Source organism: Eumetopias jubatus, unplaced genomic scaffold (genome assembly GCF_037043125.1).
Source record: "Eumetopias jubatus isolate StellerSeaLion01/CBP00866 unplaced genomic scaffold, mEumJub1_p1.0 scaffold_14, whole genome shotgun sequence".
Classification (NCBI taxonomy): Eukaryota; Metazoa; Chordata; class Mammalia; order Carnivora; family Otariidae; genus Eumetopias; species Eumetopias jubatus.
The window spans coordinates 93735670-93750035 of record NW_028274820.1 but is presented as its reverse complement, the minus strand read 5'-3'; the positions used below and the strand labels follow the sequence as shown (position 1 = coordinate 93750035).

General features: G+C 38.9%; 1 protein-coding gene and 1 pseudogene across 1 annotated transcript in view; one reads left to right on the top strand and one right to left on the bottom strand.

Moving 5' to 3' along the window:
• Window positions 1-261: 261 nt before the first annotated feature.
• On the top strand, window positions 262-607 carry LOC114211732 (large ribosomal subunit protein eL43 pseudogene; annotated as a pseudogene).
• An 11295-nt stretch (window positions 608-11902) lies between these two features.
• IFT56 (intraflagellar transport 56) overlaps window positions 11903-14366 on the bottom strand; it is a 46863-nt gene continuing 44399 nt past the window's right edge. The window contains exon 18 of the mRNA XM_028106356.2: window positions 11903-12801. Coding sequence (XP_027962157.1) covers window positions 12690-12801 — 112 coding nt within the window. The 3' untranslated portion in view covers window positions 11903-12689. The remainder of the gene's footprint in view (window positions 12802-14366) is intronic.

The window sequence follows — 14366 nt, the reverse complement described above, 5'->3', positions numbered from 1 at the left end:
TTCCTATTTCCCAGTACCCTTAGCAGTATATTATGTTATCAAACTTTTTGATCTTTGTTTGCCAAGCTGATATATTTATTTGATTTTGGCATACATTTCACTTATGATGAGTTAAGCCATACGATGGAATTCTTTTAAAAATCTCATTACTAAGATCTACTCTTAAATGAAAAAAGCAATATGCAGAACAATCTTTAGTATACCACCGTTTGTGTAAAAAGAGGAAGAACATTGTGTTAAAAAGGGAGAAATAGAGACCTAGTTTGCGGCGACATGGCTAAACGCACCAAGAAGGTCGGAATTGTGGGTAAATACGGGACCCGTTATGGTGCCACCCTCAGGAAAATGGTGAAGAAGATTGAAATAAGCCAGCACGCCAAGTACACTTGCTCCTTCTGTGGCAAAACAAAGATGAAAAGACGAGCTGTGAGGATCTGGCATTGTGGCTCCTGCATGAAAACCGTCGCTGGTGGCGCTTGGACCTACAACACCACTTCTGCTGTCACAGTAAAGTCCGCTATCAGAAGACTGAAGGAGTTGAAAGACCAGTAGAAGCTTCACCATTTGAAACATTACTAGCCTATAATAAATGGGTTAATTTATGTAACAAAATTTAAAAAAAGGAGAAATAACGTATTATTTATACATACATAAAATATCTCTGGATGTATATTCACAAAACTAAAAAGCGATCCGAGGAGACACTGTATGGCCAGTTTTAGAAACAGAAGAGGTTTATAGCAGCTGGAGACAGTCTAGCTGTGCTTGTGTTGATTTGAAGCCACGTCTGGTAACTAAATATTTGCATCTTTCTTTTTAATTAAGAGATTCTTAACATACAGGAAAATGCATACAACTTGATGAACTTTTTGTATATAGCCCTTTGCCCTAGTACTCACTGAAGATACATTAAGATCTCCTTCACCCCAGAAAGGTACTTCATGTCCCTTGCCATTCAGTATCCTCCAAAAGTAACTCCCATTCTGATTTCTATCCACCATAGATTACCTTTGTCTGTTTTTGAACATTATGCAGAATGATGCAGTATGTACTCATATATATTTTATCTGGCTTCTTTCATTCAACATAATGGTTTTGAAATTTATCCATGTTATTGCATATTATCAGTAGTTTACTCTTCTTTCTTGTTTAGTATTTCAGTTATGAATATACTACAATTTGTTTATACAGTGACTGTATTGATGGACTTTACGCAGCTTTTGTGCTTATAAAGTGTAATAATTTTCTGTTTTCCAATTTTAAGGGAAATTTCATGGAATTTATGTTGAAAGGTTCCCTTGGGCAGAATTGGTTTTGTTGCAAATTATGCTTTAAATAATGAAATACTAAACTAATAGATTTAGTGTTGAACACATTCATGAGGTCATGACCGTAGAGCAAGGCTATGGGAATTTCACACTGCAGAAGCAGGAGGTCTATAAGATTCTGTGTGGAAAGTCAGATGCTTGCGTTGGAAAAAGCTTTGGGTATTACTTGGCATGGCTGGGCAAATGTTTTTCAGTTCTTCCCCAAATGCACAAATGGTACATGGACATCCAGAGAGGAGAAATCAAAAAGGTTTGGAATAATTAGGAAAATTTTATGGCGGGAACAGGGACTTACTTCTAAAGGTTGATGAGGATGTAGATAAATAGAACAAGGGGAGGCATGACCATAGCCTTCAAAATGGACTATAATGACCTGGGAGGATGGAGTGAGCTGCCTTGTCCCAACAAGCTTAAAAGCAGGGCAGTGGGGATCAGAACTGCATAATAAGAAAACTTTCATTTTCAAGTATCATAAAAGAAATCAGCATAGGTGAGTTGAATACACAGAGAAGTTTGTAAAGCAGATGCGGGAATATCTCCCAGAACCCACGGGAAGGAATGCAATCAGGACCCAAGAAGCTGGAACCAGAATGCTAGTTCCAGGGACCAGAAAAGCTGTGTGGACTCCTGGCAATATTCTCTGCCTCATTTCTGCTTCTCTCTCAGATCTGTTCATTCTGCCTCCCTCTCTCTGTGACTAGCTTTCTTGGCTCCCCAAGTTGCATGATTAAAAATATGGCCTTGTTAGACTTCCCCCAGTTTTTGTTGTTGTTTTATTGTTGTTCTTACATCTTCTTTGTTGGAGAGACCGGCCCAGACTAAGACAGGAAAATTTTACACTCAATTCCAAAATTGAAGAGAAGATTCTCTGACTGGTCTAGTTTGGGTCAGGTGCTCACCCCCAGATCAAACAACTGTGAAAAAGTATGGCTACCAGGAATTTGTGATGCGGTAGATGGGGATGGGGATGGGAGACAGAGCAATGCTCCAAGAAAGGGTAAGGAGCCTGTCAGGGGTCCACTTGATGTCCACTGTCTGAGGTGGTGGAACAAAATTGTGGATGATGCTTTGTGGTGAAATCACTATGAATCAAGGTGATGGCTTCCTAGAGAAAAAATACATCACGTATAACAAAAGTGATTCCAGAAATGACAAAAATCCAGACACCTCAATTGCCATAGAAGAAATCGAGAATGTTGCCAAAGAACTAACCCTCACTTCAAAAAACAAACAGCCTAGGACCAGCCAGTTTCATAGGGAAATTCTACCATGCGTATATTGAACAATAGGTTTACTATTACTTAAAGTGGTGCAATATATATAATAGGAGAAAAGCTTCCAGCTTCTTCCAATGACTCAAGCAAAACACTGATTCCACTTCTAGCAAAGACTGAATCCAAAAGAAAAAACATTAACAACCTGAGCAGAGATACTATTTTTCACCTATCAGGATGACACACATGAAACAAAATTGATAATACCAAACTGCGCTTCTGGGGAACGGGGAAACAATCACTCTGACTAGTTGCTAGCGGAGACCAGAGTCTGAATAACCTCGGCAGATGGCAATTCCCCAACATCTGTCAGAATACTAGTATACACTCTCTTTAACCTCGTGCTTACACTTCCGTGAATTTATCCAAGAGCCGTAGTGTTTTGTATGTGTGTGTTTCCCCACCCCCACCCCTCACCTTGATTCATTAGATAAAGGTAAATCTTTTTTTTTTCAACCAACTCCTTCACTTATTAGTTGTAACCATTTTTCTAGTTTTAAATTAATTTCAGCGTTTACTAGTTTTTCTTGGGGAGTCCTTATGTTTAAAAAGAAGCTTCTTTTTAAAAAATATTTTATTTATTTATTTGAGAGAGAGCACGCGTGCCAGTGGGGGGAAGGGCACATGGAGAGGGAGAGAGACAAGCCGACTCCACACCGAGTGCGGACCCCAACACAGGGCTCAGTCTCACCATCCTGAGACTGGTGAGAAGCAAGAGTCTGATGCTTAACCGACTGAGCCACCCAGGTGCCCCTACTTCTTGATAAGGTGCTTAAGTCACTTCTTTTAATTTTTTTTTCTGTTTATTAATAATAAGGATTCAAGAACTTCACCTGTCCTCTGAGCTTTAGCTCCAATCCAGTTTGAAAACAGTTTGGATATTCTCCTTTACCCCAAAATGAAGAGAGGGTTTTTGTCCAGGTTTTTATTTGCTATTTGTTTTTTTTTTTCTTTCAGTTGGTTAAATTGTTTTTTCTTTTCCTTCTTGATGTTTAGGTGGCAGGGTTCTTAGTTTTGTGGGTAACTTCTACTTATGACATTGTGATTTAAAACCTCTGCATTGGTTCTATTTTTGAGATGCCTGGTTACTAACTAACTCTGTGACTTTGGTGCAAGCAACTTCAGCATTCTGTACCTTAGTTTGTAAAATGCGGATGATAATATACACACCCTTTAAAGTTGTTGGGATTGAGTTAATATATGTGACGTGTTTTGACAGGTGACTGGACCATTGTAAGCACTTACAAGACTGACTGATGTTATTTGCTTTGTGGCCTAATTTACAGTCAGCTTTACTGAAAGTTCTAGGGTTCCCTGAAAAGGAAGTCATTCTGTTTTCAAGGCATAAGCTATATTAACAATATTCCTTATTAGTTGTGACACTTAAGTTACCTATATGCTTTTACTTACATTTTTTCATTTCAACTGCTGTGAACTGGAATCTTTTACTACTACTGCCCTGTAGCTCTTTTCCATTTTTGTTTGTTTGTTTAAAGATTGATTGATTGAAGAGAGAGAGAGAGAGAGAGAGAGCAGGAGGAAGGGCAGAGGGGTAGGGAGACAAGCCGACTCCCTGCTGAGCGGGGAGCCAGATGTGGGGCTCAAATGAGGACCCTGAGATCATGACCTGAGCTGAAACCAAGAATCAGAGGCTTAACCTACTTAAGCCACCTAGGCGCCCCTCATTTTTGTTTTTTTGATGCTATTTCTTTCGTTGCATATTCATAACTGTTATATCTTCATTGAGAAATGGACCTTTTATCATTCAAAATGTGTTTGTGTGTTTCTTTGACTTGCTTAATGATTTTGACCTGGATTCAACCCTGTCTGGTTGTGACACCTGCTCTCTTTTATTTGCATTTGCCCAATTACTCTATCGCCCATCTTTTTATTATCAACATTTATGTGTAAACAGCAGAGTTAGGTTTTGCTTTGTGATCTAATCTGCCAATCTTTTTCTTGTAATAGGTGAGTTGAGCCCATTAGCATTTTCGACGTGAGAGGTGTGTTTGAGCACAGATCTGACGCGTTATTTTATGGCATGCTCTCTCCTTTAAACCTCTTTCAAAGTCCCCCTTAAAATGATCTGCTTGCTTTGTTTAGTGTATGTTACTTCTGATAATTTGGAAGGTTTGTATTTTTGTTCTAATAAGATAATTTTATAATATGTTTAATCCTCAATTTCTTTTTGACATTGTCTCTAATTCCACACTATGACCAATGATGAAATTTATTATTTTCTCCCTCCTTTTTTTTTATGTGGTACTTATTATTTTTTTAATTATTTTTTTTAAGATTTTTTTATTTGAGAGAGAGAGAGAATGCGAGATAGAGAGCACGAGAGGGAAGAGGGTCAGAGGGAGAAGCAGACTCCCCGCTGAGCAGGGAGCCCGATGTGGGACTCGATCCCAGGACTCCAGGATCATGACCTGAGCTGAAGGCAGTCGCTTAACCAACTGAGCCACCCAGGCGTCCCTCCCTCCTTTTTTTTTTAAGATTTTATTTTTAAGTAATCACCACACCCAACACGGAGCTCGAACTCACAACCCTGAGATCAAGAGTCGCATGCTCTGACCGCTGAGCCAGCCAGGTACCCCAGTATTTTCTCTTTTTTATACTTTATGTTTAAATTGGAGTTGTAAAGTATGCTTATATATTATTTATTACCATTAATGATGCCTTAAAGATGAAATGTCAGTGAATTACCACTATTTTCGACCTTCCTGTCAAAGTATTTAGTTACAGCTTTCACATACATATCACCAATTTTCTGGTGATATTTTTTGTTTACCATTTGACTTCCTTCCTTTGTTTTCTCTTGTGTTAATTTGCTATAGACCCTTAGCTACATTGTCCATTCATCTGTTTGAGTTACTCATCTTTGAGGAAGATGCATTTTCTCAGATCCGCTGTTTTGGTGAATATGCATATCTGGGGCCCCCAGGGCCATGTGTCCATCTGGCAGATATTGAGCTTATGACTCAGAGGCTTGTATTTATTCTTTTCCTTGATGAGCAGCTGTGGCGCTGCTCACAACAATGTCTTCTCTGCTACAGGGCAAAGTGCTTCCTGCAAATATGGCTCGTCTCTGCAATTCTTTGGTTTGCTCGGTGTCCCCTGCTTGTTAGAACTAAATTGTAGACTTTTTTTTTTTTCATTTATCTTTGTGCAATGAAATGTGAAGACAGCTTTTTCTCACTCACACCCCCATACATGGTCACTTTCTATCCCCCCTCCTCCTAACATTGTTGGATCAATTTTTGGTTGAATCGGTGTTCAGTGCCTATAGTTTTATGACTTATACACGCTTTTTACAGCTGAGCCACGAAGTACGTTATGATTACTTTTCCTTCCCCGAACATTTTAATGATTGTCTCATTTGCTTTGTTTTCTATGGAGCTTATCTCCAAACTCTCTTCTCAGTCTGTTAATAAATGAGGTATTCTATTTAACCTTGAATGAGTCTCTCTTGGAGCCTCTGACCTGCTCGGGTTTGTATTGGTTGATCTCTGGACTGTTGCACAGTGTCTTGAAGTATGTCCTCGTGTTATCTTGGGGATTCCCTTCACCCGCTCTTCTTATATGTCCTCCCTTGTTATATGCTATGTCTTTGGGTTTCCTTAGTCTTTTTTCCCATGTTCTTGGTCTAACACATAATTCAGGAGATAATTTTATGTTAGATATACATGTTTGAAAAGATATTTGTTCTACTACATATTTGAATGACAATTTCTAGTTGGAAATAATTTTTCCTCTGAATTCTTAAGCACGGCAGCATTGTTTTATAGCTTCCAGAGTTGCTGCTAAGAAGTCCAATGCCATTTGTCGATCATATTTTTTTTTATCGATTGGATTTTTGATTGTTTGCAATTTGTGTCCACCTCCCCTCCCCACCCCAGAAGCTTTAGTTCTCTTTGTCGTCAACGTTCCTTTAATTTTCCTTCTTGGCTCCTCTGCCCAGGTCAAATCCCAGTTTCTGAATAGTGGTTGTGACCATAGAGAGTGAGCATAAACTTAAACCTGGGATTTTTTTCATCAAAAATTAATGATGTAATGTATGGTGATTAACAATAAAAAATTAAAAAAACCTGGGATTTTTTATTAAAAATAACTTTATTGTACAAAACCAAATCATCTGTCTGGTGCTTGTTACGTGACTGTATACATTTGCCAAAACCCATAGAACTGTATGAGTGTGTATATATATATATATATATATATTTCATGATTTCCCCAATCCTTTCCCAAAACGTCCTTTCCCAAAAAAGACCTATGGCCATTTACTCAGATGACAGGACACTAAGGAATACCCAGATCTTTTGAGGACTATGAGACACAGGGTCCTAGAATGTACCATGACACCACTGTTCGGAGTGTGGGCCCCAGGTAATAAATACAGTCCTGGCCAAAGGCCATCTTACTGTGGGTCCACTGGTCCACAGACCCATCTAGTGGTCATTTTCCCTTCTTTTAATGTATAATTAGGATCCACACACTTAATAATTAGAGAAATTCCAGTAATGGGTCCTCATCCTGTGGCATTAGAGCCTTAAAGGCAGAGTGGAGTGTGAATTATTTTGTGTCAAATTAGGTGGCAACCCATTATGCTTACTACGTAATGACACTGTGATAGTGGGGACAGAATGCAATAAAGGCCATGCGACCAGACAAAGCAGTCATTACAACAATCCCAACTCACAGGAAAACACAGGTCAAAAAAAAAAAATTAGAAAATGTAAAACGATATTTCATCACAGCAGAATTGCTTCACAAGAATAAATGAGAACGAGGCTTCGACCAAAGTACTTTTCTGAGTAGCTCCTTTGTTAAACAAGCAAGGAAAGCCTTGGTTTACTAATGGTTAATTAAATTCTGTTGGCTTGCAGCAGCTGATAAAAGTATCCAAAGAAAATAAATTAGCCTTTGGCAAGAACAGTTCTTCAAAGAACCGTGGATCTTAGGAGCAACATCAATATTTGAAAAACAAGGTGAACGATTCAGGTGGTTTCCTGGGCTCTTTGCTCTGAAGTCTTCTTTGTCTGCTTCTTCAGACAGCCGCTCCAGCTTTCTTCTGACTAGTATTTGTATGGCATAGCTTTTTATATACCTTTACTTTTTTATTGTGATCAAAAAACCCCATAAAACTTAGCATCTTAATCATTTTTTTTAGTAGCGTGAAGTATCTTCACATTGTTGTGAAACAGATCTCTAGAACTTGTGCATTTTGGAGGACTCAAACTATACCACTTAAACCACTGCTTTTCCCTTCTTCAGTCCCTGGTGAGCACCGTTCTACTTTTTGCTTCTGTGAACTTGACAGCTTTAGATATGTCAGTGGACTCATACAGTGTGGAAGCTCAGTCATGTCCCAACAATTTGTCTTTTTAAATGTCCCACTGCAGAAAGTTTCACTTGAGGCTGATAAGGCAATATTCTAGAGCAGGGCTCAACAAACCTTTTCTGTAAAGGCCCGGATGGTAAATATTTTAGGTTTTGTAGGCCAAGAGGCAAAATTGAGAATATTATGTAGCTACTTACATGACAAGAGAGAAAACAAATTTCCCTAAATTTCTTATTGACTCTCCTCAGTATATGTATAAACTACACTATCCCATCATTTCACTGTTTCTACAGTACCTTGCAATTTATTCTTTAGGTCACTGTTACCCACGTTTTCATCCCAACATACACTTGTAATTTAAGTTCTTTTTTTTTTTTAATTTTGAGTAGGCTCTGCACCCAACGTGGGGCTTGACCTCACGACCCTGACATCAAGAGTTGCATGTTCTACCAACTGAGCCAGCCAGGTGCCCCCACTTGTAATTTTAAAAACTTGAATAACATGTCTCAGCTCCACCATATTAATAACTACTCCTCAGTCAAAAAACTGGCAAAGGAGAGTATTATTATATGTTTCTAGAGGAAATTAAAAATAGAAGGGCAAGTGTAATTATTTAATTGTACATAGTAGGAATGACCTGTACATGTTTAGGGAAGCAATCAGACTCCCTTGAGATTTTTGTGAAGCATGTAGTTATGTCTCATTATAGTGCAGAAAACCTAATTAGAACCCCATGAACAATCAGAGATCACTGAGACTCCAGTTTTTTCTTGCCATTAGGGAGTTCATTCACATATAGGTGGACTGTGAATTTTTTATCTGGTTATATTTCACCCTTTGCTTTAGTTGGTAGGAAGCCTAAAGGTGAACTTCTGGCCCATCTTTAGTAATTCTGGTATGTACTTTTGTGTATGAACTTTACTCTTGGCTTCTTTTATTCTTAAATGCCTTCTATTTATATTTTGTAACATGTATTTTGGTAACGCAAATCTTTTCTGGAACACAGTGGGATATAAGTAAGTGACCAAATAAACACATGAATACATGAATGGATATACAAAAACTATGATGAATAAAATTAGATAAGATGTATCCATAGTCTAGGCACAGTTTAGGTTCACACAGCAGTGTATTCACTTCATATATGGTCTGTAAAGTGTGTCGCCCTGAGAGGGGCAGCCTGAGTGGGGGCCCTGCTGCATCTGCTTCTTTCCTCCCCTTTGCCCTAACCACCAAGGTGGTCCCTCTCTAGTTGTATATGGCATCTAGATTTTATTTCAAGGAAGGGTTTCGTTGCAACAAAAATTATAAATTAGACTGTATACTACACACTCAATACACACCTATCAGCTGGTTGTATTCATCTAGTGAATGTGTGGAGACTTAGGTTCTTCACTTAGTCCTATAGCCCGGAGCTAAGGTTTCAGGCACATCACACCAGGTCTCTAGGGTTGCTTCTCTGACAGCATCTCTAAATAGGCAGAATACTGTTTGAACACTATCATCACATACCTACAAACCTCAGAAGTATTTTATAGGATGAAGAAGCAGAGACGACCATTTATCTAAAGTCAAATTAAGAGAATCCTAGGTAGAGGAAGTAGTAAATCATAAATTCATTTTTGCCATTAGAAAGTAGATATAAGTATTATGATCTGGTAATGCCCACTTGCTCTCCACTATTTAAGTGTACGAAGCCTTAAAGGAGGAAAGCAGTCCTTCGGCTTCCATGTGCTTGGATGTATGTCGCATATGCCGCACACATGCTGGAAGCTGGGGCATCTTGCTAGTTGCGGAGTTTCAGGATCCATTCTGATTGCTGCTCCCTAAGGAGGCAGGAGGTGTCGATTTACAAGGGATACAAACATTCCCATTGCCTTCTTTTATTTTTTTTTTAAAGATTCATTTATTTATTTTAGAGAGAGAAAGCAAGCGTGAACAGCAGAGGAAGAGGGACAGACTCCGCACTGAGCATGGAGCCTGATGTGGGGCTCGATCCCACAACCCCAAGATCATGACCTGAGCAGAAATCAAGAGTTGGATCCTTAACTGACTGATCCACCCAGGCGCCCCAACCCATTGCCTTATTTTCTCTCAATACTTTGTTCGTATTGCTGACAACAATCACACACTACTGTGTTCAGTTGTATATACTCCTTAAGGGTCAGGATTTGCGTTATCTGTCTGCATCCCTAGCTCCTAGGATTTGCTTGGCACATAATAAAACAATAATTAGATGGGAGACAGAATTATATGAGGTCAGGTCTCACAAGTCCTTTGCTCTACCAGCTACGATATGCTTAATTATTCAGTGAACAAGTATCAGTGAGCTTTCTTGTGCAAGGTATCATACTATGCGCTAGCTATAACACTTTTGAAATGAGCTATGACTCAGCAAAGAGCCAAACTTATTATGACCAAGCAGGAACCACAGCCCTAGTGGACAAGCTTCGAAAAAAAGTATCTACTTTCCTCTCTTATAAAGAGTACCTGTGGAGCCCCAAACTATTTTTTTCCCTCCACTCTGGGGTCAAGAAAGGGGAGAAGGCCCATGACATACCCAGGACCGGCATTCACTGCACTCAACAGGACACCGTAATAAGACCAAACAATAAACTTTAATTTGGGTATATTACAGTACAATATAATAATTCTTTTGAAATACAAAAATAATTAAAAATGTTTTCCATTTGCAAGTAATCTTTGCTACCAACTGTACATGGTACAGGGATGTTCTGAACTGTGTACATGACACTACATTCCTCAGCCTGCATCCCCCTTCTCTCCTGTATCATCACACGTAAGAGAAACTGCCCTGCAGCACGACTCTGCAATCTTGAGACCCTGCCGACACAGTTCAGAAGTAGCTACCCTTACTAACAGAATTGGATGGTACCCCTCTTAAACTAGTCCTTATGCTTTTTTGGCTCACTTCTATAGATTAAAAACTTTTTAAAAATTAGTTTAAAATTCCAGGAATTGCTACGTTTGGAGTATCTGCTTTTCCCAAAAGACAGGAAAATGGCAGGGAGACGCGAGAGTGTTAAATTCAACAAAAGCTCATTTAAAAGTAAATCACCATCAATGGAAAAGCTTATCAAGTATAGGAAATTTGAAAATAATAGCAATTAACTGGAAGACAAATTTCTTTGCCAAAAGCCACAGAGGTGTTCCATCTGTCTTTTTCCACTACTATGTTTCCTAATATTTTAAGTAAGAGTCACAAGATAATTCTAAAATTATAGCAGGTTCTGCCCAGCTCTGATCCACTGAATACCTTAGATGCTGAGAACCAACTACTGAAAAAGTAGGAAAGTAGAAAGTAGAAGCTTTGGCATATGAAAAAAATGATGCAATTTTGTTTTCTAAAATTCAGTTATTTGGGCCAGTTGTGCTCTGAACTGATTAGATCTGGGTCTAAGATAAAAGACAGGAACTGAAAGGACCTCTTGCAACTGTCCAGAAAGCAAAGCCTCCCTGAAGTCACTGATCTCTCCTTGGCTGCTCCCCTGCCATGTTCCCGGCTCCATTCTGTACAGCTTCCTCGGCCACAGCGCGTGCCGGGGGCGTGAATTCTCCAAGCTGTATGTAGTGCTCAAGGAATTAGGACTTTCTTTCAGTTCTCATGCCGGATAGGGATGGCTCTACACTTTGTACACCTGTAATGCTCGGGACCTTAAACTAACAGAAACAAACAAACAAAGAAACAAAGGTAATCTGGTTGAGAAAAACATTTATGTCTATTTTCTGAAAAATGAGTCATGAGTCTAAAACTGCTCAGTTGTATAATAGGTTTATGTTGCAAGAACTCAGAAACATGGGGCTGGTATATGACTTAGGACAGAGTCCAGCCATTAGGAGGTTCATCAAAGGGCTCTGCACAGTTCATGCTTTATTATCACTATATTAATAAATAGCCATACTGCATATACATAATCTTTGTAGCCCTACTTTCAAAATTGATGTTTATTCAGCATGGTATATGAAAAAAAATATCCCTAACCTGTTTTGTTCCCTAAAATATAATGGAGAAGTGACTAAGGCAATTTGTATACTATCTCTTGAATGCCTTTAAATGTACCACACAGATTTTTTTCATAGTACTCACCTTTTAAAAAACTCCAGTGCTCCTGTTACTCTACTGTAACACGTTATTTATCATCAGAATTACTGCAAGAGTAATCCCCAAAGTCCATTATCTATTAATGAGTTTGATAAAGGATCTTACTGCCACTCTTAGAATCATCTCGCTACTTATAACCTCTGTTCTCCCAAGATTCAGAAACGCATTACAAAATTCTTTCTGGAATTCCGCAGTAAAATGGGATAATGTACAGATGACTAAGATAAAGACGACAGAATGATAGTGACTCTTGAGCATTAAGGGCATTTGTTATTGCAGCGAGGGGAAAATGCCATGGAATGCCAATATTAAAAAAAATGATGCCATTCTCCTTAAAGTCAGTAAATTACATAAGAGTTCTCTGAGTATTTTTGGAAGAAAGGCACCAGACAAGTCCAAAGTCTTATTGCTAGTCGGATCATACAGGGGCCACAGTGTGGACTATGGCACTTAGTTCAGCCAGGAGGCTCGTTCTAAGCAAGTCAGTCACTGATCTTGAGGCTCGAAGGGCAAGGAAGGAAATGTCCAAGAACAGAGCCCTGCATCTTACATTAAACTTGAGGAAAATGATTTCCAATTTCACATCAAAGTGCTGACTGGTTCCCGAGGACTCTGGAGCTATTTTAGACAGGCACTCTGTTTTCTTTGGCCCATTTCTTCATGATCCGGATGATGTACTCCACTTGGGTGTTACCTGTGCTTCTCAGTAAATGGAGCACTTCTCGAAGGGTCTCTCTGAGGAAAAGATTTGAAAGGACAAAGTGTTTCAATACAGCATGTAAATTAAGAGGGAACATAAACTCATACTTGTTCTTCACATACTTCCAGTAGGACAGCTTCGGTAATAGACTGTGTCACTATGTATTCATAAACCAGTTATGAACTCCCAAGCCTTCTATTTTTATGGTGGCATAGTAAAATGGAAATTCTTTTTTCAATTTAAATTCAATTAGCCAACATATAGTACATCATTAGTTTCAGATATAGTGTTCAATAATTCATCAGTTGCATATAACACTCAGTGCTCATCACATCACGTGTCCACCTTAATGCCCATCACCCAGTTATCCCATCCTCCCACCCACCTCCCCTCCAGCAACCCTGTTTGTTTCCTAGAGTTAAGTGTCTCTCACGGTTTTTGTCCCTCTCTGTTGACTTCCCATTCAGTTTTCCCTCCCTTCCCCTACGATCCTCTGCACTGTTTCTTATATTCCACATATGAGTGAAACCATATGATAATCTTCTTTCTCTGATTGACTTATTTCGCTAAGCATAATACCCTCCAGTTCCATCCATGTCGATGTAAATGGTAGGTATTCAATCTTTCTGATGGCTGAGTAATATTCCATAAAATGGAAATTCTATGAACTCCTCACTAACCCAAGTTTTCCTTATTTACTTATACTATCTATATACATGTTATTATTTTTTCTGTCCTAATATGACTTAAGTATTTCTATTTCTTTGTCTGTTCTGTACGACTGAGTAGAAGGAGGGTATATCAAGGAGCTGGCTTCAAAGAGTTGGGTTCAAATTCTAGCTCCATACTAACAAGTTGCTTCTCTGAGTCCGAGTGTTCCTTTACGGTGGTAATCACCATAAACTGGGTGTCACTGCCATATTTATAAAATTTTACAAAGCCAGAGGAATGGATGTTTTCTTCAAGAAAATTAATATATTAATACATATGGAAGACAGGAAAGTTAAGGGCCAAGATTTGACAAATGCCCAGTATTTATGGGTTTTGTTTGTTTGTTTAAGTAGGCTCCATGCCCAGTGTGGTGCCCAGTGTGAGGCTTAAACTCATGACCCTGAGACCAAGACCTGAGCTGAGATTAAGAATCGGATGCGTGGGGCTCCTGGGTGGCTCAGTAGGTTAAGCATCTGCTTTCGGCTCAGGTCATGATCCCAGGGTCCTGAGATTGAGCCAGCATGGGGCTCCCTGCTCAGCAGGGAGTCTGCTTCTTTCTCTCCCTCTGCCCCTACCCCAGCTTGTACTCTCTCGCTCGCTCACTCTCTGTCTCTCAAATAAATAAAATTTTAAAATAAAAAAAGAATCGTATCCTTAACTAACTGAACCACCCAGGAGCCCCCCCCCCAATATTTATGTTTTAAGTAATATAAATTTAATTAAAATTGTAACTCATGTTTTAAGTAATGCATACTAAAACTTCCCTATTACCTTACCAAATGTATAGGTGACTGCCTACTGATCCTCTTCCCTAAGAGTTCATTTGTATTTTCTATTTCTTTTTTCCCTCAAGCATCTTCTTTTTTTTTTTAAGATTTTATTTATTTAT